The sequence below is a fragment of the Aptenodytes patagonicus genome, chromosome 8 (genome assembly GCF_965638725.1).
Source record: "Aptenodytes patagonicus chromosome 8, bAptPat1.pri.cur, whole genome shotgun sequence".
In the NCBI taxonomy this organism is placed as follows: domain Eukaryota; kingdom Metazoa; phylum Chordata; class Aves; order Sphenisciformes; family Spheniscidae; genus Aptenodytes; species Aptenodytes patagonicus.
Window position 1 is genome coordinate 8688541 of NC_134956.1, and position 27925 is coordinate 8716465.

Genomic DNA, 27925 nt, shown 5'->3' on the forward strand with positions numbered 1-27925 from the left:
GTTTTTTAAGCTGGTATTTTTATTAGAACTCGCTACATAAAGCACCTTTGCCTGCCTTAAACTTACAGTACTTCTCTGAACACTGCTTTTCTGTAACACAGCACAAGATGCTTCAAACTACTCCGCATTTCTTGATTTGGACACTGCCACCTTAACAGCTTGCACAATGGCATCTTTATCAATGCCAAACATCTTCAGGAGCTCAGCTGACTTCCCGCTGCGTGGTACATGAGATACAGCCAAGCGATTGACTGTGATACCGGGCTCACCCACTACTGCAGCGCACACCGCTTCCCCAATGCCACCTATGAAAAAAAAAGTCAAACACGACATACATCTGTATGCTTCAACAGGCAACATATAGATTGCACGTATATCTGATTCAAAGGTCCATGCAAGTTAAATCCGCAATTCACATGCTTATGAGAAACATCAATCACAATATATGTCTGAATTACCCATTTGTGAAGTGAAAACAATTCCCTATTTCAAAGGCATTCTGAGGACAACCAGCCTGACATTTCTGAAGTACTTACAAATTGGCAGTAAGAAAGAAACATACACCTCTAAAGGGCACAGAACTGTCAGGAAGCCCGCACCTCTTCAGCATCAGCCACCGAGGGCCAGGTTTAAAAATCTATTTAGACTGAGGAGTATTTACAAGTGTACTTAATGCGTCGAAAGTCTTAATTCCCACCAATCTCAACAGCATTTAAGAGCTCCATCTTTTCACAGTGCCTGTACATGCCGCTGGGCACCTCTCTGAGTTATGTAATATATTCACAACCTTTGCTTAGAGCTCAGCTCAGACTGAATCACTATCAGTCACAGGGACAAAGGATGCAACAGAGAACCGCGTGGCGGCAGGAGAGACACTGGAAGCAGGAGTACTAAGGAAGAAGAAAACACAGGAACAGTGTCAAGAGCACATGCTCTGAGACCTGGTAGGAGAGACACCTTGATGCTGCACTTCAGTTAGGGTGTATCCAGGAACGCAGGGCTTTTCACAGCTCCGGGCATGGTGTGATTTAAGCCGTCAGACTTAGCCTCCAGCCAGAGGCACCTCCATGGATGCGGCTGGTAAGATCAGCCTGATGTGGGCTTGCAATGCACTCAGGCTTGTGATGCGTGTACACTTGACCTTCCTTGATTGCATCACACAGAGAAAGCTGTGCCAGTGTAAATCACATGTTCATCACCTCAGAGTGTGATGACTTTGCCATCTTGCAAATCTGCAGCACAGTATTTGTCCAGAGTTGAAAGATAAGCTAGAAAACGATGAGGCTCAGTGATGCTATCACCATCCATAGTCTGGAACAAAAGTATGGTGTAACCAGCACTTATGATAATACCAGATCACTTCAGATACCTGGCAAGAGTGATGCTTCACCTTAAAGTAGGATAATATTCTCATAATATCTACTAATTTCTATTAGCAGATATCTACAGTATCTACGAATGCCATAGTTCAGAGCTGCCCCTCTGCTAATTTCTCCATCTCCCCCCAGGAGGAGCAAGCCTGACATGCAATTCGTAACAGCTGCTCTCTGTTTGCATATTGTCTCATCTTCACGGGACATGTTTGCACAGGCAAGCCCCTGAAAACCTGTGCAAACAAGGCATGTCAGAGAGCAAGCGGCAGCAGATTATGAAGTTAACTCCAGCTGGCGGCCGGTCATAAGCGGTGTTCCCCAGGTCTCAGTACTGGGTCCAGTTTTGTTAAATACCTTTGTCAACGATCTGGACAAGGGGATCGAGTGCACCCTCAGTAAGTTTGCAGACGACACCAAGTTGGGCGGGAGTGTTGATCTGCTCGAGGGTAGGAAGGCTCTGCAGAGAGACCTGGACAGGCTGGATCGATGGGCCGAGGTCAATCATGTAAGGTTCAACAAGGCCAAGTGCCGGGTCCTGCACTTAGATCACAATGACCCCATGCAACGCTACAGGCTTGGGGAAGAGGGGCTGGAAAGCTGCCTGGCGGAAAAGGACCTGGGGGTGCTGGTCGACAGCCGGCTGAACATGAGCCGGCAGTGTGCCCAGGCGGCCAAGAAGGCCAATGGCATCCTGGCCTGTATCAGAAATAGTGTGGCCAGCAGGAGTAGGGAAGCGATCGTGCCCCTGTACTCGGCACTGGTGAGGCCGCACCTCAAATACTGTGTTCAGTTTTGGGCCCCTCACTACAAGGACGTTGAGGTGCTGGAGCGTGTCCAGAGAAGGGCAACGAGGCTGGTGAGGGGTCTGGAGAACAAGTCTTCTGAGGAGCGGCTGAGGGAACTGGGCTTGTTTAGCCTGGAGAAAAGGAGGCCGAGGAGAGACCTTATCGCCCTCTACAACTACCTGAAAGGAGGTTGCAGTGAGGTGGGTGTCGGTCTCTTCTCCCAAGTAACAAGCAATAGGACAAGAGGAAATGGCCACAAGTTGCACCAGGGGAGGTTTAGATTGGACATGAAGAAAAATTTCTTCACTGAAAGGGTTGTCAAGCATTGGAACAGGCTGCCCAGGGAAGTGGCGGAGTCACCATCCCTGGAGGTATTTAGAAGATGTGTAGACGTGGCACTTGGGGACATGGTTTAGTGGTGGACTTGGCAGTGCTAGGTTAACGGTTGGACTCGATAATTTTAAAGGTCTTTTCCAACCTAAATGATTCTATGATTCTAAATAAAATCCTGGCAGCGAAGCTGGGGTAGTCTTATAGAGACTACTCTGCTTCTCCCAAGAAGCATTTTATCTTAAGATTTACTTGGGAATCATCTTAGAAATTCCTTCTTGCATGCATCATGCACTTTTTACCCTAGCTTAAGAACACTACCCTGTACCAGATTCTGAAACGGCCTGTAAGCAGGTGAAATGAAGGAACAAAAAAAAGAGTCCAGTGAGGATGTAAAGTGCTCTGGCTCTTCACGAGCCCTGATCTGCTCTTTTATAGTAGTGGAGAAAAAAGAGAGAGGAATTTATCCCAGAGTGACTGGAAACTGCCAGAACCATCTGATTTCAAGCAACCTGGAATCAAGCTTTTGGACACCAGGAAAACTTAAGAAACCTGCACAGCCACAGTCTCTCCTGCAATTTAACAAACTGCAGAGCAGCTGCTGTAAAGCCATTCTGAGACCGTTCTGTGCAATGAAATTTACAATTTCACTGGGCACAAATGAATCAAGACTTCACTTGGACCAAGCATACAGAAGGGCACACAAGGCCAAGCTAATCAGAAAGGCAGCCCCTATTAACCCATTATATCTTAGGAAACTTTCAACCCTCAGTGTCATCTTATAATCGTAACAGCAATGAAAAAGGCTAAAATCTCTCTTTTGCTTTAACTGAACGACAGCATCAGGTCCCATACTCCTCCCTCAGGTCAGGAGAAACTGTGAGCTTCCAGCCCCTGGGGAACAACTGTGTGGGCTGTGACCTCCTGGACCCAGCTCACCTTCATGGTAATGGTCCTCAACAGTGATGATTCTGCCCTTGGTTGCTCTTGCATTTTCAAGTATTGTCTTCTTATCCAGGGGCTTTATAGTGAAGGGATCAATCACACGGATGAAGATTTTTTCTGCAGAAACAGAATGAAATGATTTGCAACATGAATTTGGAGAATGCAAGACAATAGAAGTGGTACAGGCAGCCCCTGCAATCTTTTAGAGCCATTATGAAAACTGTCTACACTAACTCTCAGGTATCTGTACCTATGGCTTGTCTACCACAGAACCCAACCAACCCTAATTTTTGCATGTATTCTTTCTTCATGCACCTTGTGAGATAGTAATAGCCATCCATTCCACAGACAAAACTCTTGAGGCAGAAAAGCCTTGGATAAGTGACTCAAGGTCATTAGGAGTGCCCATCAGCAAAACAGTAATCTAACTGGCCTTCCCACAGGTAAGAGAAGCATGTAGTCACCAGGAAATCCTTCTTATTCAGACTGTCAATCACAATTCTTTTTCCCAGACTTTATTTTACCTTTAACTTTATTATCAAGCCAAGCACAACCTCCTCCTGCTTCTTCAGTCTGTAGGCATTCTGAATTCTTCATTGCAGGCTGCCCATCTATCAGGAATGCCTGTTTGAACTGCCCCAGCCCTGACTGTGGCACCCTTAAGGTTGGCATCAAAACCAGAATTTGTCCTGTCATCACAAGGCAGCCCTAGATTGTTTGTTAAAGCTATGTACAAATGGCGATTGTTTATAAAGAATAGCAAATTACATGAGGTTTTGTCTGATCTTGGCGAGCTGAACACTGAATCAACTCTTATCATACATAAAGAAGCCCTATGTTATGTTGACAGTTTTGTGACTGAAGGCTCTTTAGTGACCAATATATTTTAGGTATTAGACGCTGCCTCTACGCTAGGGATTATCTCTCCATAGCTGGTTATTCATACTTCAAGATCAGCAGAGCATTGCAAAGCATGGTAAATGCAGAAAAATAACAACAGTTCTGAAAACAGAAGTTTCAAAATGTCCTAAGCCTGATGGCTCAAGGTCACGACAAAATATCTGTCCACCTAGATAGAGCATACAAAGCTACCCGTAAGCCACAGGCAGCATTAATTGTATTATCTCTTACTATTTGTAATCTCTTCCTGGGCATAGGTTACTGACTCACAGATGGATTTTTGATGGTTTCTTTCTCTTATTTCATTGAAGGATTTTTATCTTCGCTGTGGGAGTGCATTTGAGCACTGTCATAGAATTATTGCCTCCCATGCTAGTTAAAAGTTGATACATTCATTCAAAAAAACCCAAGTTAGCAGTGAACCATATCTACACAAAGGCACTGCATATCAACAGCATTGTGTAAGAGCACACACAGCTGCTGTGGCTCAGCTGACAGGCTGCATTTTGGTAACTGGCCCCAGCCTGATTGCATTCTATTGTATTGGTACCCTAGCCCACCCAGGCAATATGCCAGGAAAGGATCGCTCCTGCTTCTCACATGCTTCCTCTAAGATTCTGCCTGCAGGGCACTTCCAGACAGATTAGCAGTTCTAAGACGACTTTGATCTGATCAGTTTGGCAATTTTCATGGCTACTAATGCTGCTAAGCTAACTAAAACCTACTCAATTAGGCAAGATTGGCAGATGTATCCTATGTTGCACTGTATCAGCTTAACAGGTGACCAGCTGTCTGCAACATTTTAATTAATGTTTACCAGTACAAAGGGTGAGCAGTTAGGCTGAGTGGTATTGATTTCTTTGCTGTGTTAAATGATAAAAAAGGAAAAAACCCCAAACTATAGTCTGATCACCTTTCCTCAGCTGCTCTGCTGCAGCCAGAGCCTCATGCAGAGTGACTCCTGCTCCAATCACAGTCACTTGGTCATCCTTACTCTTCAGAACCACCTGCAAGAAAATGTTTCCATGTATTTTTAACAATAAATCTTACCGATATTTCTAACATTTCTGGACATTTTTATTAAAAAAGATCAAACCTTTGGCATTGGAATGCTTTAGAGGGAAAGGGGCTTTTACAGGATGAACTTTGCGTATTTTTTCTGATTCTATTTATCTGGGCAATATTTACCTTTGCCTGTCCAATATGGAAGTCCTCATTGTTGTTGTAAATGACAGGATTTTCAGGACGACTAGTTCTTATGAAACAAATGCCCTGTTTCCGAAGTAAACATGTTATAAGTTACAAAACCAGAAAGGTGTTGACATTCTAGTTCGTAAACCCTACAAAAAAAATACAGCAAAACAACTTTTTCTATTTGTCTGGTTTTCACCCTTCTATGTTACCTCTGGTTCTACTGAGTAAACTTTTCTCTCCCCCCCCCGCCCCCAATTCCCGTTAGTCCTTTTTCAATAGCTAGTTGTTTCAGACATTACAATACAGTTAACCTCTTCTTAGAGCACGCTGATAACTTACAATTTTCTTTCTGATTCTAAGATCTTTATTTCTCTTTTGTTCTCTTGTGGAAATGGAGAATCCTACTAGAGTTAATTAGAATCTTAGAACTTTGCCATACATGTGCAAATTTTACTCTAGCAACTTTAAAGCAAAAGAAGAAATGCTCAGCTGAAAGCAAGGAAAAATCCTTTCCATCCGTTAACATTCAGATGCCCTTCCAAAAGAAGTAACAAACCAGTACTTAAATCTAATCTCTCCCTCACACTACCTTACGCTCCTTTCCACCCCCCCATCTTTTTTTCACAAATGACTCATCACATTTGTTATATACCAAATTTCCACACTCCTTCACTTAAAAGCTTGAAGCAAGATTGAAATTTTTCAGATTATTTGCTCCTTTCTCAAGGTTAAGTCCTATGGCAGCCAAAGGAAGTACCAATCAAGGAGATGATCCGACCCAATGCTACCAATGACGTTTGACTATTACTACGTCAAATTAGCTGAAGGTAAGAGATCAGAAACTCTGTCACAGCCACATGGGAAGTCTTAGTCATCTTCAGCCACAGTCCAATTTAACTGCAATCCATCATTGGCAACAGAGGAGCAAAAGATGACCAGTGAGACTGTCAACTAACATAAGCAGCAGCTCTCCGTATCTCCAAAAGATGTAGACTGTCTTAGACTACTAGAGGACCTGACTCCTGAGCTTTCATGTACAGGCACTTGATGATCAAAATCCTCAAGATGAATTTATCTTTCTATATCCAGCTTCAATTTTGACCCCAGAGATATCATACTAGGAGTGTACTTTCTGTAAGTTTGCTAAAGACCAACAAAAGAGTTACACTTGCCCTTATTTCTGAGCCAATTTAGACCCAAACTGCAATCGCTGTGTAATCATTTACATCTCCCCAAATCTGGCCCACAGCATTCCAGACCGTTCATTCTGCACTAGCCTGGACAGAATGTCTGCAACCCTTCCATGCAAAGAGAACATCCCACTGTAACGCTGGAGCCTTTGAAAGAATTTATGTGGGTAGAGACATGCAAGAAACATGCCAGAAGCAACAAAAGAAGTGAAAGAAAAAAGATTACTCTCTGGCTCAGAAATACTGTGATGCAAACCTTGGTGTTGGCAGCTATTTCCACTGCTTTTTCAGTGGCTACAGCATCGCTAGGGTAAAACACAGTGGCATTGGGAACAGCCCGGAACATGCACAGATCCTCCAGTCCCATCTGAGATGGCCCATCCTCACCTAAGAGAATTAAACCAGGGTTACAAAAGAGTAAGTGCACATTTTTGACAATCACTCAATATAGCAGTGAGTTTCAATGTAAACCAGAAAAAAAAAAAATATAAAATCAGGCACACACAGGACATGCAAGTCTACCTGCTCGAGAAAAGAATCATCTTCTCCTTAAACTTGGAACCATCTAAACAGTAAATAAAGATAAAAAGAGACTAAAAAGAAAGAGAACTGGGGTTAAAAAGAAAAAATAGAAAATAAAGTGCAACAATAAAACAACACAAAAGGAAGACAACCAAAGTTGGAAGGGTACAGATACAGAAAGAGGGTCACAAGGTATCTGAGCATCTTCAGATTTACATGTACTGAGGCTGCACAAGCAAAATTTATACTTGTCAATAGTGCTCCTCTAGATTTAAACTGCTGGAAATGTGAAAGGAGAATTGCATGTGTTCCACCAGAAATGGAGAGTGCACTTGGTACAACTACTCTCAAATTCTTAGGCTCACTTCAAGATTAAATGAAGGGTATGTATTTTTCAATACTATAAAAAGTCTTTTAAAGAGCAATAGGGCATCCGCATTGTTAATTTAACAACTCAAGTGCCTTATGGCATAAACTGCAGATCTATAAAAAAGAATCATTAGCCAGAACATGTGCTGGATGCCATGATTTTCCGTAGTTAAAGAAACATCCCCACAACACCCCCCGCCCCCAATGACCTTATGTAACGGTGCTTTGGGAACGGCACTGTTCCAAACTAACCATGCAAAGAGTTCTGAATCCAGTCATGTCACAGCCTGCAGAGCAGAAGCAGGGCAATAAGCCTTCCCACATGCACCCACTACCTGTTACTCAAGAAGGACGAGTTCACGAGGAAGGAGGAGAGTACTTTCATAAGAGCAGCACAAAACTCTGAAGAACTTCAAATACGTTAAAAGAAATCAATCATTGGACTCTGCCACTATACACTACTAAAAGTAGGCACAAACCAGGAAGAGAGAGCATGTCTGTTTTCGGTCATGACATGAAAAAAATTCTCAGCATCAGAGTTTCTAAATCTGCATGCACTCTGACTGAATGCGTGGTGTCTCAGTGGGCATTTTCCTTTCCTAAAATGCCCACACAATGCATACATAGAAGAAAAGTAAAATTATGAAGGACAAAATTAACAGATACCTGAATCAGAATCTTACCCAGGGTGACAAGAGTACTCATGCTTGTCCTACTTTTGCTAACGTGGTGCCAATAATACCAGCATTCACAGTTCATACTAGTAATTTACAGACTAGCACTACATTGAGTTCGGCCCCAAGTGCATCTTCACAGAAATCCTGATTTACGTGGTTTTAGAGTAACACAGATCAAGAGAGTAATTTTCAATTACATCTGCGAAACCTACAAATGTAGCTTAACAAAAAAATGTGAGTGCTTAATATGAACAGTATCAAATGTCTAGAATATAAAACTGGTTGTCTAAACAACTGATATTTCTATTTTTGACACATGTACACTCTGCTTTCTTTCACTGTATGCTCAGTTTGGAAAATACAGATGTTCCATTATTCTCTTATGACCTTGAAAACATATTTAATGTTTCATTAAATGTTTTGGTCCATTAGCAACTATTGGTCCAGGAGTGAACTTAGTACAAGTTCAGAAGGTCATTGTGATAGTTATTTCTCATAAATTTAATAGGTCCAAATTTCAATGCAGGTCTACCTAGAACTGCATACATAAAACTTCAATTTTCACCACAGATCCAGTTAGGATTCTGAATTCCATGCAGGCCCAAAGTTCTAATAGGAAGTGCACTTAATTCATACCCTTCCATTTAAAATTGAATTTTGTAACTGCTAAAGCCTTTCTCTGAATTACTTTCTTTTACAACTTGGTTGCAAAACTTTGGGTTCGAATTCTTTTTTGAAAATCAGAGTAGAGGCCTGAATCAGATTTGTAACTCAAACAACTTTATAAATCTAAGTATGCACTTCACTATCACAGCTCCCAGCAGAACATTTCCAGTGCTGAAAATTGAAACTTGGAAGTGTAGTTCTAGGAGACAATTCAGGTAACCCAAAGGAGTTTTATCTTCTTAAATGAGCAAAGACCAAACCTAATTGGCTTCTGCACCAACAACCTTTGCTGCTTGCTAAAAGACTTAAAATGGATTGAACTAGACTATGATGAGGTGGGGAGGACTGATTTTAAAAAGAGGCTTGTAATAGAATCCCTCCCTTAATGACATACACAAGCCATAATCTGATCTACTCACAGTCTCCACTACTAAAGCATGCTCTATACTGCTACAAGTTAAGCTTGAGGTTCTGGATGAGCCTACACACATTTATGAAGCATCTTTAAATCTTTATCAATATTACAGGTCAAACTAACTATTTCGCTTTAAACAAAAAACCCTAACCCTCCTCCAAACCATACTGCTAGTCAAAACTATTAAATCAACTGAAAAATTGATGTACACAGGGAGCCTTAATTTACCACCGCTGTCAGCTCTCCCTTTTTTTTCCCCCTATAAATACCTAGTAGTTTTTCAAGCATGAATGTCTACTGGCATTTTCCTTCTTGGTATGCAAGTCTGCTCCTGTTTTCATGGGTGATGTCTATGCATTTCATTAAAAAAACAAAACTCCCTTCCTCCCTCAAACCAAAATCAAACCCCAATGTGATCTGACATGTACCAAACAGTTATGATGGGAAGCAAAGACCAGAGAAAGTACTGCCAATTTCCTGAATTACATAACAGCTTCACAGTTCCTGTTTCATTAGTACTTTGAAGTTTCAGGTTTTTTTAATCAACGCATTAACTGCTTCAGTAGTAAGAAATACTGAGATAACTTGAAGCAATTATTTCCAATCGGTGATCTTCAAAGGCATAATAAAACAAAAATATTTATCCCTTGTAAAGTGTTTTTGAGATTGGTGGACAAGAGCATCTGTGCAACAATAAGTATCATTAGTTTCTCATTTTAGGGATTGGGAAACAAAGGTACAGTAAGCACACGCCTATTCTCATCACAGAGGACATCAACTGCAAAGATGGAAAGGAACCTAAGCTCCTCACTTTCAATCCAATCCCTTTATAACACTCTATACTTTTAGAGTAGAAAAGCTTGTAGGGAAAAGTCCTATTTTTATCAGGCCAAACTGATAAAAGAGAAAAAAAAGCCGATGAGCTGATGAAGGCTTGAAATCTTTCTTATTCTTTCTAAATACAACAATGTGTCTGATAAAAGTGAATTGTAAATATGACTTCTTCCTATAAATGGTGCCACTTTTATACCATCACAGCTGTATTACTGATTGTCTCCACAAAGCATTATCAGTTTTACTGCTAGACACTTATCACTAAACAGATGGGAACCTGCTGATAAATAAGCCAAGGCTGCCCTTACCAATAGAAACACCGCAGTGCGACCCACAGAGATTGATGTTACTCTCGGAGATGGCAGCCATACGGATCTGGTCAAATGCCCGTGTGAAGAAGGTAGCAAAGGTGCTGGCAAAAGCAACAGTTCTGTCACGAGTGGCACAACCAACTGCAATGCTCACCTGAAAAGAAGGAGATTGTACAAGAACAGTGAATTCCTCATTTATCAGTTGTTTCCAAGATGTCATCTGTGGGACTTCCTACCATAAAACTTTAGCAAGAAGCTCTCAATGCAGATTAAAAATCTCTGTCCAGTCCTGCTCCTAATTGTTGGCCTTTCCAAAAAGGAAAGGAGGCAACTCACTCTTCCAGTATCTATCCTCCAGCATCTCCTCTGCTCCTTGCCTCAACTGCTAGCTCTTGTTGTTGATCCTTACTGGCAGCTTCTTTTCTTTATCTGTTCCAAGCAGCCATTCACGGAGTTTTAAGGCTTATCCCCCTCTTTCTTTTCCTGGATCAAAGGCTTACACTTTCAGTCCAAAGGACATGGTTTTACTATCTCCAGCAGACCTTATCATTACTAAGTGGGAATGGATTTACATGTGTTATTTGGACTGGTATTTACTAAAAGGGCCTTTCTTCAGCAAGATGGAAATTAGAACAAGGTCCTTAAATTGTTTACTGCTACAATTACCCCATACATTTATTTTACACAGAAATTGGTCTGCTCTTCATGGCGAATTTCTCCTAAGCCGATGTAAATCCAAAATGCCTGACTCAAGCTCATGAAACTGCCCGAGTATAAAATTTGCAAGAGACAGTCTATGGGTTCTTTGGTTATAAGTCATTAAAGACAACAACAAATTTCTGCCTGAATTTGTGTCTTTAATTTCACTTGCTTCAGTGAACCCATACAGGTGGCAACTGAAGACTCAGTCAAACAGACGAGTTACCAAATTATTTTAGTCCTTTCTGTACAAATGTCATCAGGCTAAATCTATTAACTGTTTCTCTGTCCTCATCTTTATACCCCAGTCTAGCGTAGAACTTGTTGTCACGTTGTGACATTCCATTTCTTGTGAAGAAAAAAAAACAACCTAAAAAGTCAGAGTTAAATCTCTACAAATGACACTGTGGAAAGTATTACTGTTGTTTACATGTTGCCATCTCCTTGTGTTCTGCTGAAACGCAGGCAATATGACCACAAAAATAAAAATAAAAAAAGAGGGGGATTAGGAAAGAATGATTAGAAGCACTCTTGTTGGATTATATTTGTAAGCTTTTGCCATAGCCTAGTTTTTCCCTAAGAAGTGAGCAAGTCAAATTAAATATCCATGAGTATACATATGAAAAGCAAACATTAAAACCCCACTCTCTGAAGACTCAGACTTAATGGGCTCAGATCCTGCTGTGTAATACCAGTATTTCATAAAACCAAGAGACCAGTTACCATGTTCTGTTCAGCAATGTAGCATTCAACGTAGCGACTGGGATGTTCTTTCTTAAAAAGCTCTGAGAAGGTGGAGTTCTTTGTGTCTCCATCCAAAGCAATCACTCGATCATTAGCATGGCCCAGTTTTGCAAGTGCAACACCGTAAGCTTTGCGGGTAGCCCACTAGGAAAAGAAAAATATAGCAGTACTGTTACAACTTTCTGTTTCTAGAAGCTTCCCCCCCCATTTTCTTGTTTTTCTATGAGTGCATGCACATACAATTTAAAAAAAACAACCAAACAAAACACAACCAAAACCACTTTAAATGTTAGCAATATCAAAAGTACATATGAGAACAGTGACACACAGAGGAGTAAACAAAAAAGAAAAATACAGGTAAGCATCAGGACACACATCTGTGCTGAAATCAGCAACTCCCTACCAATCCAGCTAGGAAATTTTTAAAACCTTGGTTTCCAATCATGGAAATTCACTGAACCTCATGGAGTTTCTTTAATTTTAAATACACATAAAATAGTTTGGATAATTGATAATGATCACGAAATGAAGAAGAGTGATTTGAGTTTTTATATTTTAATATATCCTTTCAATACCCAGTGAGTTGAATGTCTGTGTGTCACACAACAGAGGTAGGCGTTTACCAGGATACTCAAAATAGGAGAGAAGAGGTGGGTAGTTGAAATCATGGCAAGGGATAACACAAAACCTCCTGCCATCCATTAAACAGTCTCACGCTTCGAAGATATCTGACACTGAAAAAGGAAGGGAGTACCTTTTCTCCCACTTTGTAAGTTGGTGGAGATGGCATCTTAATGTTTCTAATATTTACTATAGGTGCATCTTCTTCTGGGAGGGCTGGAGAAAGCTTTTTCTTATTTTGGATTTTGTCATCTATTTCCTGAATCACTTGTTCAGCCATGTTTTTTGGAAGGGGCTTTCCATGCCAGCTTTCCTTATCTTCAACACCTGTATATTTAAAATTACATTATAAATAAGAAAAATATAAAAACTATTTAAGTTTTTAGCTGCAGATTTTACCCAGATAAAAGTGCAGTGGGGTATGACAGTCTAGTATAGTCTTCCAAGGAAGAACTTCCTTATTATTCCCACTATAAACAATTACAATAGTATTCAATTGCATTGACAGACATGTTTAAACACATAAGAGAAATAGTCAAATTCCATATATTCCAAACTAGCGACGGAATTCCAGCGTCTTCTACTGAAATTGTTTTTAAATTGGCACCTAAACGACGTGGTCCATAAGCGTGGCAAGAAGTAAACAGTAAATCAGTGTGAACAGTTAACATAAAATTTCAACAGTTAAGCCTAAATAAACAAACTCAGCTAAGTTTCAAACAACAGTTAACCAAGCTGTCTAATTCAAACAAGACCTGACATTTTACAGCTTTATTTTAATACCTTCTGATGACTCTTATCTTTGTGCACCCGTCACTAACAGCAAAATTACCTCTCTGACTGATATGCTGCTTTTCACTGAGTAAGTCACTAAGAACAATAAATTTTGCTTGCTTACTCAGTGAAAAGGAATGAAGATATTCACTCTTGCTATTAATATTTATCTGGTCAGAAAGATAAATTCACAGAGTGCTGCTAAAAGCTGTAGCTGAACAGAATCATGGCAACCCCTGACACACTGAATATGCATTTACTCCATTCTGTGGATACAATGCTCAGTAGCTAGCACACATCTCACTTGCACGAACCAAAATAATTTTCTTAGCACTAACGCTGTTGAGAAGTATAAAGAGTTTGAAAGACTTTATGCATGCTATTGCTCAAATGTGTAGGTACACATCCGTCCCCCAGACAATGACATTTTGGCAAGTTTCACGCCACGTGAAAACTACAAAAGAATCTTGGAAGCACCATGAACTCCAAAATTCAAAGAGCTGCTAACCTATGAAATAACTTCTATGGACTACTGCCATCCTGTATCTCAATGGATTACACATGAGATCATATGAAATAACCTGTAGTATGACCAGGTAGCTTATGTACCACATCTCACACAGCTTTGTCAAAACTGTACATGCAGCATCCCTCCTCGTTTTCTATGCATTTATACTGCCTGGCTGGCAACAAGTAGACCCAGTTATCTGCAACACAGGGAGCAGGGAGCTTCTGTGACAAAGTTACTCCCTTCTCAGAGTAGTCTCTGAGTCTAGGGATCAAGAGCAAGCCAAGAAGGTTGCCCTCTTTTGCTAGGGCAATTTTCAAGACCAAGTCATATGGTCCAATGTTCCCCACTGCCCCCAGCCATCTTCCAGACTAGAAAAGACTTTTTAAAGAGTAACAACTCAAGTACAGCTGACAGCAGAGGAAATCCTACTCTGCAACTGGGGATCTGTAAAAGCCCAGTCAACATGGAAGCGCACCTGGCTGGATAAGGTGAAGAACTGAGAGCCACATCTTTGCCTGCTTCCAATGAAGCGTCAATCTAATGTCCTCCATAAGAAAAGGCAACAAAGGAAAAAAAAACAACAGGGTGAAATTCTGAGTTTTCAGATTGTATTGGTAGTATGATCAAGTCAAAAAGCTGACAGGATACCAACCTTTTTCTAATGTATGAAAACTCAAACTTCTGTATTTTTAAATGATTGCACCTTCATTGCAGCACTATGTACATATCCTAGTAACAGAATCAATAGAATGGTTTGGGTTGGAAGGGACCTTAAAGTCTAGTTCCAACCCCCTTGCCATAGGCAGGGACACCTTCCACTAGACCAGGTTGCTCAAAGCCCCATCCAACCTGGCCTTGAACACTTCCAGGGAGGGGGCATCCACAACTTCCCTGGGCAACCTGTTCCAGTGCCTCACCACCCTCACAGTGAAGAATTTCTTCCTTATGTCTAATCTAAATCTACCCTCTTTCAGTTTAAAGCCATTACCCCTTGTCCTATCACTGCATGCCCTTGTAAAAAGTCCCCTCTCCAGCTTTCTTCTTGTAGGCCCCCTTCAGGTACTGGAAGGCTGCTATAAGGTCTCCCCGCAGCCTTCTCTTCTCCAGGCTAAACAACCTCAACTCTCTCAGCCTATCTTCATAGGAGAGGTGCTCGATCCCTCCGATCATCTTCATGGCCCTCCTCTGGACTTGCTCCAACAGGTCCATGTCCTTCTTATGTTGGGGGCCCCAGAGCTGAACGCAGTACTCCAGCTGGGGTCTCACGAGAGTGGAGTAGAGGGGCAGAATCACCTCCCTCAACCTGCTGGCCATGCTTCTTTTGATGCAGCCCAGGACACGGTTGGCTATCTGGGCTGCAAGTGCACGCTGCCGGCTCATGTTGAGCTTCTCATCAACCAACACCCCCAAGTCCTTCTCCTCAGGGCTGCTCTCAATCCATTCTCTGCCCAGCCTGTATTTGTGTTTGGGATTGCCTTGACCCATGTCCAGGACCCTGCACTTGGCCTTGTTGAACTCCATGAGGTTCACGTGGGCCCACCTCTTAAGCCTATCAAGGTCCCTCTGGATGGCAACCCTTCCCTGCAGCGTGTCGACTGCACCACACAGCTTGGTGTCATTGGCAAACTCGCTGAGGGTGCACTCAATCCCACTGTCCCTGTTGCCAACAAAGATGTGAAACAGTGCCAGTCCCCATACCAACCCCTGAGGAATGCCATTTGTCACTAGTCTCCCCTTGGACATGAAGCAATCGACCGCAACTCTTTGAGCGTGACCATCCAGCCAATTCCTTATCCACCGAGTGGTCCACCCATCAAATCCATGTCTCTCCCATTTAGAGACAAGGATGTCGTGCGGGACAGTGTCAAATGCTTTGCACGAGTCCAGGTAGATGACGTCAGTTACTCTTCCCTTTTCCACCAACGCTGTAACCCCGTCATAGAAAGCCACCAAATTTGTCCAGCACGATTTGCCCTTAGTGAAGCCATGTTGGCTGTCACCAATCACCTCTTTATTTTCCATGTGCCTTAGCATAGTTTCCAGGAGGATCTGTTCCATGATCTTGCCAGGCACAGAGGTGAGACTGACTGGCCTGTAGTTCCCCGGGTCTTCCTTTTCTCCCTGTTTAAAAATGGGGGTTATGTTTCCCCTTTTCCAGTCACTGGCAACTTCACCGGACTGCCACGACTTCTCAAATACGATGGATAGTGGCTTAGCAACTTCATCCGCCAGTTCCTTCAGGACCCGCTGATGGATCTCATCAGGTCCCTTGGACTTGTGCACCTTCAGGTGCCTTAGATGGTCTTGAACCTGATGTTCTCCCACAGTGGGCGGCTCTTCATTCTCCCAGTCCCTGCCTTTGCCTTCTGTGACTTGGGCAGTGTGGCTTGTGTGCTTCCTGGTGAAGACTGAGGCAAAAAAGTCATTGAGTACCTCAGCCTTCTCCATATCCTGGGTAACCAGGTCTCCCATTTCATTCTGGAGAGGGCCCACATTTTCCCTCGTCTTCCTTTTATCCCCGATGTACCTATAGCAGCTTTTCTTGTTGCCCTTGACATCCCTGGCCAGATTTAATTCTATCTGGGCTTTAGCTTTCCTAACCTGATCCCTGGCTGCTTGGACAATTTCTCCTGCATTCCTCCCAGGCTACCTGTCCTTGCTTCCACCCTCTGTAGGCTTCCTTTTTGTGTTTGAGTTTGTCCAGGAGCTCCTTGTTCATCCATGCAGACCTCCTGGCATTTTTGCCTGACCTCCTCTTTGTTGGGATGCATTGCTCTTGGGCTTGGAGGAGGTGATCCTTGAATATTAACCAGCTTTCTTGGGCCCCTCATATATTATTATATACACATGTGTATGCAAAGCAATAGATGTTTTATTACCTGATATGCCTTTGCCTTTAAAAGTCTTTGCAATGATAGCCGTTGGCTGATGTTTGGCCTGGCCAAAGGCTTTGCAAAGTTCCTCCACGCTGTGTCCGTCAACGATGATAGCATGCCAGCTAAGAACACAAGCAGATCAACTGTTTCTAAAGGGTTTTAGCATGTGACACTCTCTGGTAGTTAGCAATAACAATAACGAACAGTAACTTCATTCCAATGCAGTGTCTTTTTAAGAGACCCAAAGTATGCCAGAAACATGAACTAGCATTCATTTGAGATCATAAAATGTCATAGTCCATTTTTTATAACACAAAATGAGTCACAGAGGGATTAACAGCTACTAGCAGAATTCACAGCCCACAGATAACTAAGTTATCTTACATTTCTTCAGACAGAATAGCCATTTTTAATGACGAGCAAATCAAACATCTAGAAATCAATTAAAAAACTGACAATGAAAGTTGATTAAAATAACAAAAATAATAAAAATGCTCCATCATAATTTGCATGGCTGCTACTGTATCTGACCGAGTTTTTTATTATGGATTTTTGCATCTACATAGAAATATACATTTCTAAACTAAATGAAAGCCAATACACAAAGCATTCTCTTATGAGTAACAGTTTCCATGCCCTTTTTTCTGATCTACTTGCTATGACAGTGCATTTGGTCACACAAACAGTTATAAAATCTGTATTGAATGTGATAAAAACTGCTTTAAGATCCTCTAACATTTATTTGAGTAAGCAGTCCTTTTATCTTTCCTCTAAACAAAAAATTCCGCCACTTTTAATATTCCTGCTGTACCATTAAACACGACTAATATCAGACATTATGAAAAACCATCTTTCTTGGTGATGGCATCCTTTGGAGCTGAAAGCTCATTCGAAAAATTTGGAAAAGCAAATAAAACATACAGTTTAAAATGGGGACTATACTGAACTTCTTCCAATCACATACCCAAAGGCTTCACAGCGTTTCTGGTAAATTTCAACATGATGCTGCAGAGGGGCAGGGTCACTTTGTCCAAGACGGTTAACATCAAGTATAGCAACAAGATTATCAAGCTTGTAAAACCCAGCAAAGGCCATTGCCTCCCAAACAGAGCCTTCAGATATCTCTCCATCCCCAAGCAGACAATACACTCGATAGCTAGAAGAAGAAATTAAAAAAAAAAAAAAATTTGCTGTGTAAGCACAATTAAATCAAAAGCAAAACCCCTCTAACAATTCATAGTGAGAATTCACTCCTTTTTCCAAACTCAACTCCCATTACTCAACACATTCACCTCAGATAACCTTACATAACCTTAGACAAATCAAATTAAAACACTTTTGAGCTGTTGATACACATGAAAAAAATAAGATGAGAAATAGTGTACTCCTTTTCAAACCTCTGTCTCAAAAAAATCAGGTCTTAACACTCCTATTGCAAGGCTTGAATGAACAGGCCCATTAAACACTGTCACTGTGACTCAGCAAGATCACTAACAATGCATGAAAGGTTACTGTCTTCCTCATTCCTACCATATACTCTCTGGAAGGACGACCAATAATTTAATTTTGGGAAACTATAAATTGGGGATGAACTCAACTACGGATTAAAGCATGTTGCATAACCAAATTCAGAATGCAGGAAAAAGATAATCAGCATGATATGAGTTTGTAGATTACTTCTCCAAACACTGACACTTCTTATTTAGGTAAAACTCAGTTAGCAGGAGTACTGCCTGATCTCTACAGAGTTCAGCTGCTGTATTTTTCTTTTATTACCACTCTCTTTCTTTGGATGACAAAGCTTTATAAATGTTTATTACCTATTAAAATTAAAAAAGAATAGCAAATTAGCCTTCAAATATATAATTTTAAAACAAAATAATCAAGATGGCTGTTAGCTTTTTTTTTTACTAGACATTAAGCTATAACAGACTTTTGATCTGAATCCCACCTGCCTTCAGCTAAATCTGAACTCCTTTGACATAAGCTGCTCCCCAGTACTGCATGCAAGACCACCTTTTTCTTCTGTCATGTAAGCACTGGTTAGCTTTTTTCCACACGTAGCATCTGCTAAACTCAATTAAAATCAGCAAGTCATCTTTCACAGAAATGATTTCAAGCTAGTGAAGTGCAGGACACATTAACTGGGCAGCCTATGCTCGAATGTACTAGAACTGTCACATAAAATACATCAACTACATCAGGCTATTTTCCTCCTCATACAGATTTGCCTTTAGACATCTACTTTTCTTGTCCACAGAACAAATGGCAGAAGCAGTTATTTTTGTCTCTATGGAGTCGAGTGCCTTTCTGATAACATTTTGAAGACCTACTTTATGATTCAATGGTGCTATTATTGACCATAACAGTTCCTTATCTAGATACATGTTCTCCATTATTTGTCATCTGACTTTGAACAAATGCATCTCTAGTTTGAGTCTTCCTTCTAAGGGGACACATACCAGTCTCAAAATGGCTATCAATTACTCTCTGGAAGTTAGAGGCTGCTCCAACAACTTACTGTCTTCTCTGTTCAGGAACATCACCTTGGAAGGCTGTCAGGTTACAAAAGGAACACACATGTGCACGAATTCTTGCTTATCTTTAAATCCTTGGTAGTTTCACTGGCAATGGCTTTGTAATTATCGGGCTAGTAATCTATCACTTAAAACCTGAATTTGAAATTAGATTTGTGAATGGAGAATAGCATAAAGGAGGGGTTTTTCTTCCTGATTGAGATAATAAAATAATTTCTTTTCACAAGATATTCCCACTGAATGCCTATAATCATGAAATACAAAGATGGAATTACCTGGCTCTGTCAAAGAATTTGCCAGTGTATGCCATTCCACATGCAGCACCAAGACCCTGACCAAGGGATCCAGTAGCCACATCAGTGAATGCTTGTCTCTGAGAATAAAAAGACAACAATTATTTTACAGTTAAGAAACAGAGGAACTACATTCCAGTGCTAGAAGATTGTTCAACATACATCAAAATTCAGCTTCTCAGCCATAACAATATAGTGCAAGTCCCTCCAAATCTTGCCCTCTTCCCCTTCTTTCCCTGCAATGCGTGTACCTTGATGATCAGTGTCACAAGCTAACTAGGCTCTCTGAGAAGGAACGGTACCTATGGCCCACGAATTTCTCAGCTATGCCTTGGATGGCAACAGTTAGGAATTGGTAATTTTGTGTAAAAAAGAATCAATTGAAACAACTGACTGGGAATGGAAAGACCAATGAGGTGACCAAACTGAATATAAACTCCTGAAATACCTCAAAGCTTCTTAAAGGATGAGAAAAGCCATGCTGGAACTTTATATAAACCTTTTTTAAATGGAAAATATTGACATACAGGACTATATAGGAACTTTACTACAACAGTAAATGTCATTTTTACACGCTCATTCAAACGCAGACACTGATTCAGTCGTGAAGCCATAAATATCATCATCCTTCTTACAAGTCTTTATCCTTCCTGTACTGTAGCTGGCAACCAAGAATTGCTGCAAAATACATATACTTCTTGTTTTACAGAAAATACCATCTTATATCAAAGGTTATGAGCACTCACTGGTACTGGGTGTCCTTCTAAGACAGAATCAATTTTCCTCAAGTTCAGTAATTCTCCTTCTTGTAGAAAGCCAGCCTCTGCCCAAACAGAATATAAAATTGGTGCTGCATGACCCTAGAGAGAAACATAAATTTTAAGCAAAGCACAAGTTTCACAATATCCTAGTATCAAGGCAAAATTCTACAAAGCTGACAAACCCTGGAATCAGGTTCTTATGTCCACTAAAAAGGGATCAAGTTACAAAACACTTTTACAACACAACGCAACAACTGATGCTTGTTTCCAAGTCCCCCATGCCCCTGCTTAGAGCACCCCAGATAGCTGACTACAGTTAAGACAGAAAGAATGCAGCACTCTTGAGAGCTATTTAGGATGTCCTCGAGAAAATCAACATGGAAGAGTATGAAGGTCTCTCTCAGCCATGCAGGTCCAATTCCAAAAAGTAGTTTTGGTATCCAAATAAAAAACCTGGATTCAATTTGCTTAGGTACCAGTTTCAAGAACAGAGCACTGTTCACTAAACCAGTAAGCAGATGGATGAGCAAGTGTTATCCCATTAGAACTTCTTCAATACATATGAATTCAAGGTAAGATGCAGTGAGTGACAACAGGTAAAATTTTAAGCTTTATACGCTCAGATCCTTGCAGCCAGGTCCAACTGGACAACTGCAAAGTAGTAGTCATCTTCCACCCATGGAGTCATTAGGAGTCAAAAAAGCATGCAGAGGTTTGAAGCCATTTAGCAACTCTGGGCAGAAACCCTGATTAATTAGAGATAGGTAAAGCAAACATGAAGAAGCGACTCTCTCTTACTGCTTTACCACCTCAGCATTAGCTGCTTGCTTCTCATCCAATTACTTATTTCAGAATGGCAATCAGAAGTGGCAACAGTTATTATATCCAATGCAAGGATATACACCACCAGCTATGCAGCACTAAGTAAGCCACCATGTGAGGAACTCTGACTCAAAGATGGAACCTGCTCCACTGGAGTACTTCATCTGCCATTTTTTACATCATTATGTTTTCTGAAGGCCCCTCACCTGCCTTTATGTCATATGATTGAAATGTCCCTGTGATTTGCAAGGGCACAATGCAAAAGGGGATAGAAATGCTAATGGCCAGTCCAGATTGTGGTTTTATGTGTTTTCTGAACCACAGTGGCTTCAGAAGTAGTATTGACCTTAATATCATACTGGCACAGTAGGAATGCAAACTACTTACTAACCTACCACAACTATTTCATACAATGCTCCCTGAAAAGCTCACAGTAATTAGTGCACACTGTGACGTGACTGCAGGCATAACAGCATGGTTGCATTTAACAAGTAGAGCACAAAAGCTAACTGCACCTTACTCGTTAGAAAATTGATTAAGCCAAAATAAAACAGACATTAATATTTCTTGATAGATTTTATAGACAATATAATAACATTTGTTAATATTAGAACAACTTAACACAGTGAAGTTAAGACTTATCAAGATACATTATACAGACACTTTTTAATTATTTTTGAGTTATGCTACAACTTAACTTAACCAGCTTTTATTTGTCTTTCTGAAGTAGACAAATTCCAAGCTCTTAAATACTTCCAACAGACTTCTGTGTAGATGCAAGCATAAGTAAGTGTAAGTCAAGGAAGACAAGTCAATTTAATTTACAGACAGACAGCTCTTTACTAGCAGACTGCCACAGTACAGCATAACAGTTATTATTTTACCTTTGAAAGAACAAACCGGTCGTTGCTGGCATTTCTGGGATCTTGCACTTTGTACCTCATGGTATGGAAAAACAGCACAGACATAATCTCTGCTGCACTGCAACATGATGTAGGGTGGCTGCAAGTCAAGACAGACCCAAGATTACCACTTCTCATTATTGTTTGCTCAGGACCATATCTTTAAAATATCACTTTACCAGTCCTCTACTCCTCAGCATTAAAATACAGTCTATACAGTCTTTAGTGTTTTTGATAGCCTATCCCATCTACCATTTCCCCAATTAGTTGTACTTTGAGACAAAGGGAGCCTTCTTACCTAGTTGAAGTAGATGTTAAAAGGTAGACCCTGGTGACAGCTCAAGGACATATCCTTTAGAGCTCTCTGTTCTTCCTCATGCCAAGGAACACCACCCTAATGGGTGACTGTGAAGCACAGGAAGCAGTATGACCCTGTGCCTGAAATCATACTCTACTGATTTATCTGACGGCAGAAATTCACACTGATGCAGAGGAAACAAAGACAGCTTTCCACAGTACTTTAGCCACTCACCGAGTGAAGGAATTAAAAGCATGGCATCATGACTTGTTCAGGCCCTGTTGCACAGGCAGGGATTGGTAACGCAAGATTAACTTTTGCAGAAAGTTCTGGAACATTTCGAGCTGTATAACATAGGTACCATTTTATTTTACCATGTTAGAGCTGATGGAACTAGAATTCTGATTTCTAAAGAGGTCATTAAATAATACAATTCTTGTATTTCATCTTCTACTGAAACTGGACACAGAAATTTACTGTCTCCAGTAAGCACCCAGATACACATTGTAAAATACTCATTTGCCTAATCTTTGGCTGAGAGAGGAATCAACATTTTCTATATTTACATCTATATCAGTTTGAAATATTGAACTAGTTGGTTTATCAAACATTTATAAGTATCTGGGATAGTCTTTCCCATTGAACTATCTGGGATGACTTTTGCAACAATTTTGAACAGCAACACAAATTAATACTTCAACTATAGCTTGCCTTAGAAATACACAGGCCCATTTCAGAAGCAACTATGCGATACAGTACCAACAGGCAAATATAAAGTTACATGAAAAGGGTTATTTCTAAGTGGCAAATATTGAGTTATTTCAAGACAAGGTATATATTTAATTTGAAGTGTAATAGAAGGACATACAATTGCTTTTATCTTTACATCTTTTTATCTTTTACATTACTGTAATTTAAATAATGATCACTGTAGTTGTCATGCACCTTGAAGGGATGGCACTACTTGACCACTTGAGTGTATCAGCCTTGGCTTTTCACTTGCAATAAAGCTTACAAGGGGTAAGGAGACTCTTTAAAAACCTTTACTGAGTGCGGAAAGTAGCATTTTTCAGATTTTTACTGGTGTAAAGAAGATCGTTCTTGACATCGGTGGTTGCTACTGAAGTACAGGAAAGTGAATGATGAACAGTAAGAAGGTTATGGATACAGAAATCTGCACCAGCTTTGAAAATATCTTGCAGTCTCATCTCACTTTCTCTTCTACCAATGTTTATTTTTCATCTTTAACACAATACTCTTAAAATATTTGACCCTACTTGTAAAACAGGACAAACTTACTATGAAAGTGTCACATTTCACTTCCCACATGTACATTTACCATGCATGTTAGGATTAGACAACACTTTCACTAGAACTTTAATCAAAATATTCTCTTCTGCTAGTAATAAACGTTCCCTCCCAACATCCCCAACAGTGCTGTAATAAGAGAATAAAAACATGCAGAACACTAGCAAAATATGAATTACGGTTAGTGTCCATCCCTTAGTAAGTACTCACACACAGGGAACCAAAAGAATTAGCTTTAAACCATGGTTCAAACATATTAGTAAATATTTATGTATTTGAGTTAATCAATAAGCCTTACATGCTTGTTTAAAGCTTTCATTCCTTTAATTTTATTAACTTTATACTTAACCATACTTCTATGAACTCCTGGTCTTGATAAAAAAAGTTTTAAACAACCTAAAATGGTAGCGTGTGGAAATAAAAAAAAAAAAGTAGAAAAATTTAATAAATTACCTGAAAATTAAGAAAAAAAAAATTCTTGTTAAAACTACAGGTTAATTGACTCCCCGCTAACAGAAATTACCCAAAAATTTAACTAGATATCGGATACCAGAAATCATTCTAAAATCAGCTACACAATTTTCTTTAAATATAGCCATCTTAACTACATCTACTGGTCTTCTATTAGCTCGTATTAGCTTATATTTTTCTAATAAGTTCTATTAAAAGAATTCCTTGTTAAGCCTAGCAAAGTGATTTGGATTACTTGTACAAGGGGGGGGGGGGGCGAAGAACCCCCACAGCAAGTCTATTCTCACACATTCTTCCATGTTCTGTTCCTGACTGATGAACAACCTAGAACTTTGCGGTGGTGATCCGATTAACACACTTCTCTGCCAGATAGCTTCTACTGAAGAACTGCCTTAATTTTGAAATATAGCCCTTTAGAAGGAAACCAAATCAAAGTACATTAGAACACTGAAATCCTGGATCCACACAAATCAAGAGTAAAATAATTACTCCAATGTAGTTTTGTGGGGCTTTTTTATTACTGTGCACCAATTTATATTAGCTCCATCTACACGCATCTACACATTTCAACTAAAAAGAATAGTGGTGTAAAGTTAAAACGGAATACTGAGTGAAAGACAAAAGCTAAAAAAATGAAGGAGAAAATAATCTGCAACAAATGATCACACCACATGTTATGAAACTTAACTACCTCTTAAGAAACTCCTGCAACTTCCACTTTTAAGAATTTAACCGTCTAATCCTTAGAAGCCAGGCACTGTTTCAAAACTGCAGAAATTTATCATTACCTACAAAAGAGACTCTACCAGTTTTGATGAAAATGTCTGCACTACTTATTTAAAAGAAAAACTTCTTCCACACCCAAAAGCAAGTATGTTCAATGTTTACAACTAACTTAATCAAATTTTTTCCCCACCTAAGGCATTTTAAGCACAAAATTTTTTCCAGTTCACTGAATTTTTCCACTACACCTGGTAAAGTACTCAAAGTGATATGTTTGAGCATCTTTAGGATCAGACTACTTGATCTTTTAGCTCTTGTCCAGATGAAGGCTGTACTTTCTTTAACAAAAGTTGGTACAAGTAAAGACTGCAAGAACTGGTGTGTCAGATCTACCACGGAACCACTTGTGTTGCAATATATGCCACAGTTTACAGAAATTACTTCCTTGAAAGAAGTAGGCAGGTCCTGTTTTGTTTGAAGTGCTTTTATTGCAAGTATTTCCGCCAGTTTTACAAACTACACCTTTAACAAACACAAATTTCCTTAACAAAGTCAATGCAAACATGACAATTTTTTTTATTAACTGTAAGCTTCTATTTAAATTTAACTTGCATTCAAACATCTTTCTACATTCTTAGTGTATACCAGCAATTTAAGCAAAGCTTACTGTCTCATTCAGGTTTTGGAAAACACATTCACAATGTATAGCTGTTTTAGAAATGTATGTCATTTGCCTAACACCGCAACAGACTGAATGTCTTTTTCTTTTAGGCACATTACTACACCATCATCTTAGTAACCAAATCTTATTAATCAAGAAAATATACGACTTGTCAACAGAATCTTCCCTCCAGAGCCCATCTTTCATAATCTGCTCATTATCAGGTTGTGTAATTATTTCACACTCTACACAACTCTAGTACTAGAATAAGCTAGAGTGATTAATGAAATGCCTTTGTGCAAGAATTGCTCAGTATTGTAGCATACATGAACCAGGAATAAAAAGCTTGAGTAAAACTACTTTTACTGTTTCTTCATCAGTATGGGGAGAATGGATTTACGATTGAATTTCATGGACCACAGAAGAGAAGCAAAGGCTGTAGCAAGATCCTTATTCTCTAATAGCACATCAGACAAAACAGAGAAATAATTTTATCTGTAGATAAGACAACTGATACCATACATCTCTGTGGCCTGCTTAAAATACACACTAGAAGCTCAAGACTGAAGCCCAAGCTCTACTAAGTAGATTTAGCACAATTTTTCTTACCTACAATTTCACACAGGCCTGTAATACTGCCTGTACATTGTAGCTTTGAAACAAATCAAGAATTAAAAGAGCAACTGTTGAGTATCCTGTACTTCTCTCTCCAGACTAGACCAAACAAGGTATGGCTTTGCAAAAACCCACTCCTGTGGCTAGCTGAGAGGTTCCCTGTGTCCCAACACTCCATTTTACAGGAAGAACCAAAGCAGCATTTTCATTTCCTGTATGCAAAAGGAACGAGCAAAGTTCAGTTTCTGTATGCTTTGAGAAAGAGCCATGTGAGGTAGCCCATGCCAGACACAGGGTGGAAAGTGTAAGGCAATTCAAAGAAGCTTTACAGTATGTTACACACCACCTTTCTCCACACAAACCTCAGCATCCACCTTTCTCCACACAAACCTCAGCATCCAAAGGATACTTTTTTTGTATCTTTGTAGTATCTTTGATACTACTACGGCCAGTTTCAAAGAGGTCCAAAGGAGGAAATTGCAACAAGATGAGATATTGAAGGGGAAAGGAAAAAAAAAAAAAAAAAAAAAGGCCAGCACTCTATATGGAAGCACTCAAATGTATTATTCAAACAGAAAAAATGGCTTTAATTTTACAGGAGTAAAAGCGGATTGTTTGCAGAGATTTTTTTTCCATAGGTAAAGCATGATCAAAGGAAGGATAACCCTGGAATCTGCACACATCAGAGCCCACACTAAATCCTGTCCAGAGGCCTGAATAAACTGCCCATTTGAGACCGCGGGCATTTCACAGATAATCCCACTTGGGCTCACTTGAAATTCTGTGCAGAATTAGTTCCAACTGACGGGCACGAAATGAAAAAGAAACCGCTTGCGCCTCAGGCACAAATTCTTTGGTTTTCAGTCCTGCATCAACTTAGCATTCCCGGCCTCTCTCCGCAGTCACAACACCCGCCGGCCCCGGAGACCGACGTGGCCCGCGGCGGGACGGCTACCGCCCCCGGGCCGGGCCGGGCGGCCTTTGGCCGCGGGAGCCCCACACCTCACCCACGGCCGCCATTTCCAGATGTAGCGCCTCCACATCAAGCAGCTTCGCGCGAAGCCCCCAACGTGCCGGGGGAGTCCAGAGGATTTGGCCGTGACCCCCGCTGCATCATCCCTCCCCCACGCGCCGCGCTCGGGCTCCCCATCCCCGCGCAGCGCACGTCCCGCCCCGGGGCCGCCTCAGCCCTCCCGCCCACCCGCGGGAGGCACGGATGGGCCCCCAGCATCCCCGCCTGCTCGGTGTTCTGCACAACGGGCAGGAAACAGAGAGCGGGGGGGGAGCACCTGCCCTCGGGAGACACCGGTGTGTCCCCGGGTAACGGGCTGAGGGAGCCCAGCACAGCCCCTCCCATCGCCACCCTGCCTCGGCCTCGCCGCTGAACGGATGCACGAGCCGGGATGCGGGAGCGCGGCTCGCCGGAGGGGAGGGCGCCGCATACCCGCGGGCGCACGGCGGGGCCGGTCTGCGGCCAGGGCTGGGACGCAGCCCGCTCGCCTCACTCACCCGGAGCCAGCCGCAGTCGTGGCCTTGATGGAGCTGATGCGGAGCCGGTTGGCCGTGTCCTTCAGGGCCTGCAGGGTCTGCTGGTCCGGCTTGTGGTAATCCTCCATGGGGGCGAAGCAGGAGGGCCGCGGCGGCAGCGGGTCTCGGGCAGCGGTGGCACCTGGGGCTGGGCAGGGACAGCGGCGCTCCGCGAGGGCTGCGGGCAGCGCGCCTCAGCCGGGCCGTGCCGTGCCGTGGGGGCGGAAAGAGAGAGAGAGGGAAGGAGAGAAAGAGAGAGAGAGAGGAGGGC

General features: G+C 41.2%; 1 protein-coding gene across 1 annotated transcript; it reads right to left on the reverse strand.

The window, feature by feature from the left end:
• On the reverse strand, positions 1-27925 carry TKT (transketolase). The gene is made up of 14 exons (XM_076346257.1): positions 27637-27925; positions 22034-22151; positions 20313-20426; positions 19549-19646; positions 17701-17892; positions 16740-16858; positions 12709-12902; positions 11934-12098; positions 10509-10665; positions 6974-7104; positions 5522-5605; positions 5247-5340; positions 3428-3550; positions 1-305 (listed from the first exon to the last, which is right to left on the reverse strand). The coding sequence occupies exons 1-14, from the start codon at positions 27741-27743 to the stop codon at positions 118-120; spliced, it is 1884 nt and encodes a 627-aa protein (XP_076202372.1). The 5' UTR covers positions 27744-27925; the 3' UTR covers positions 1-117.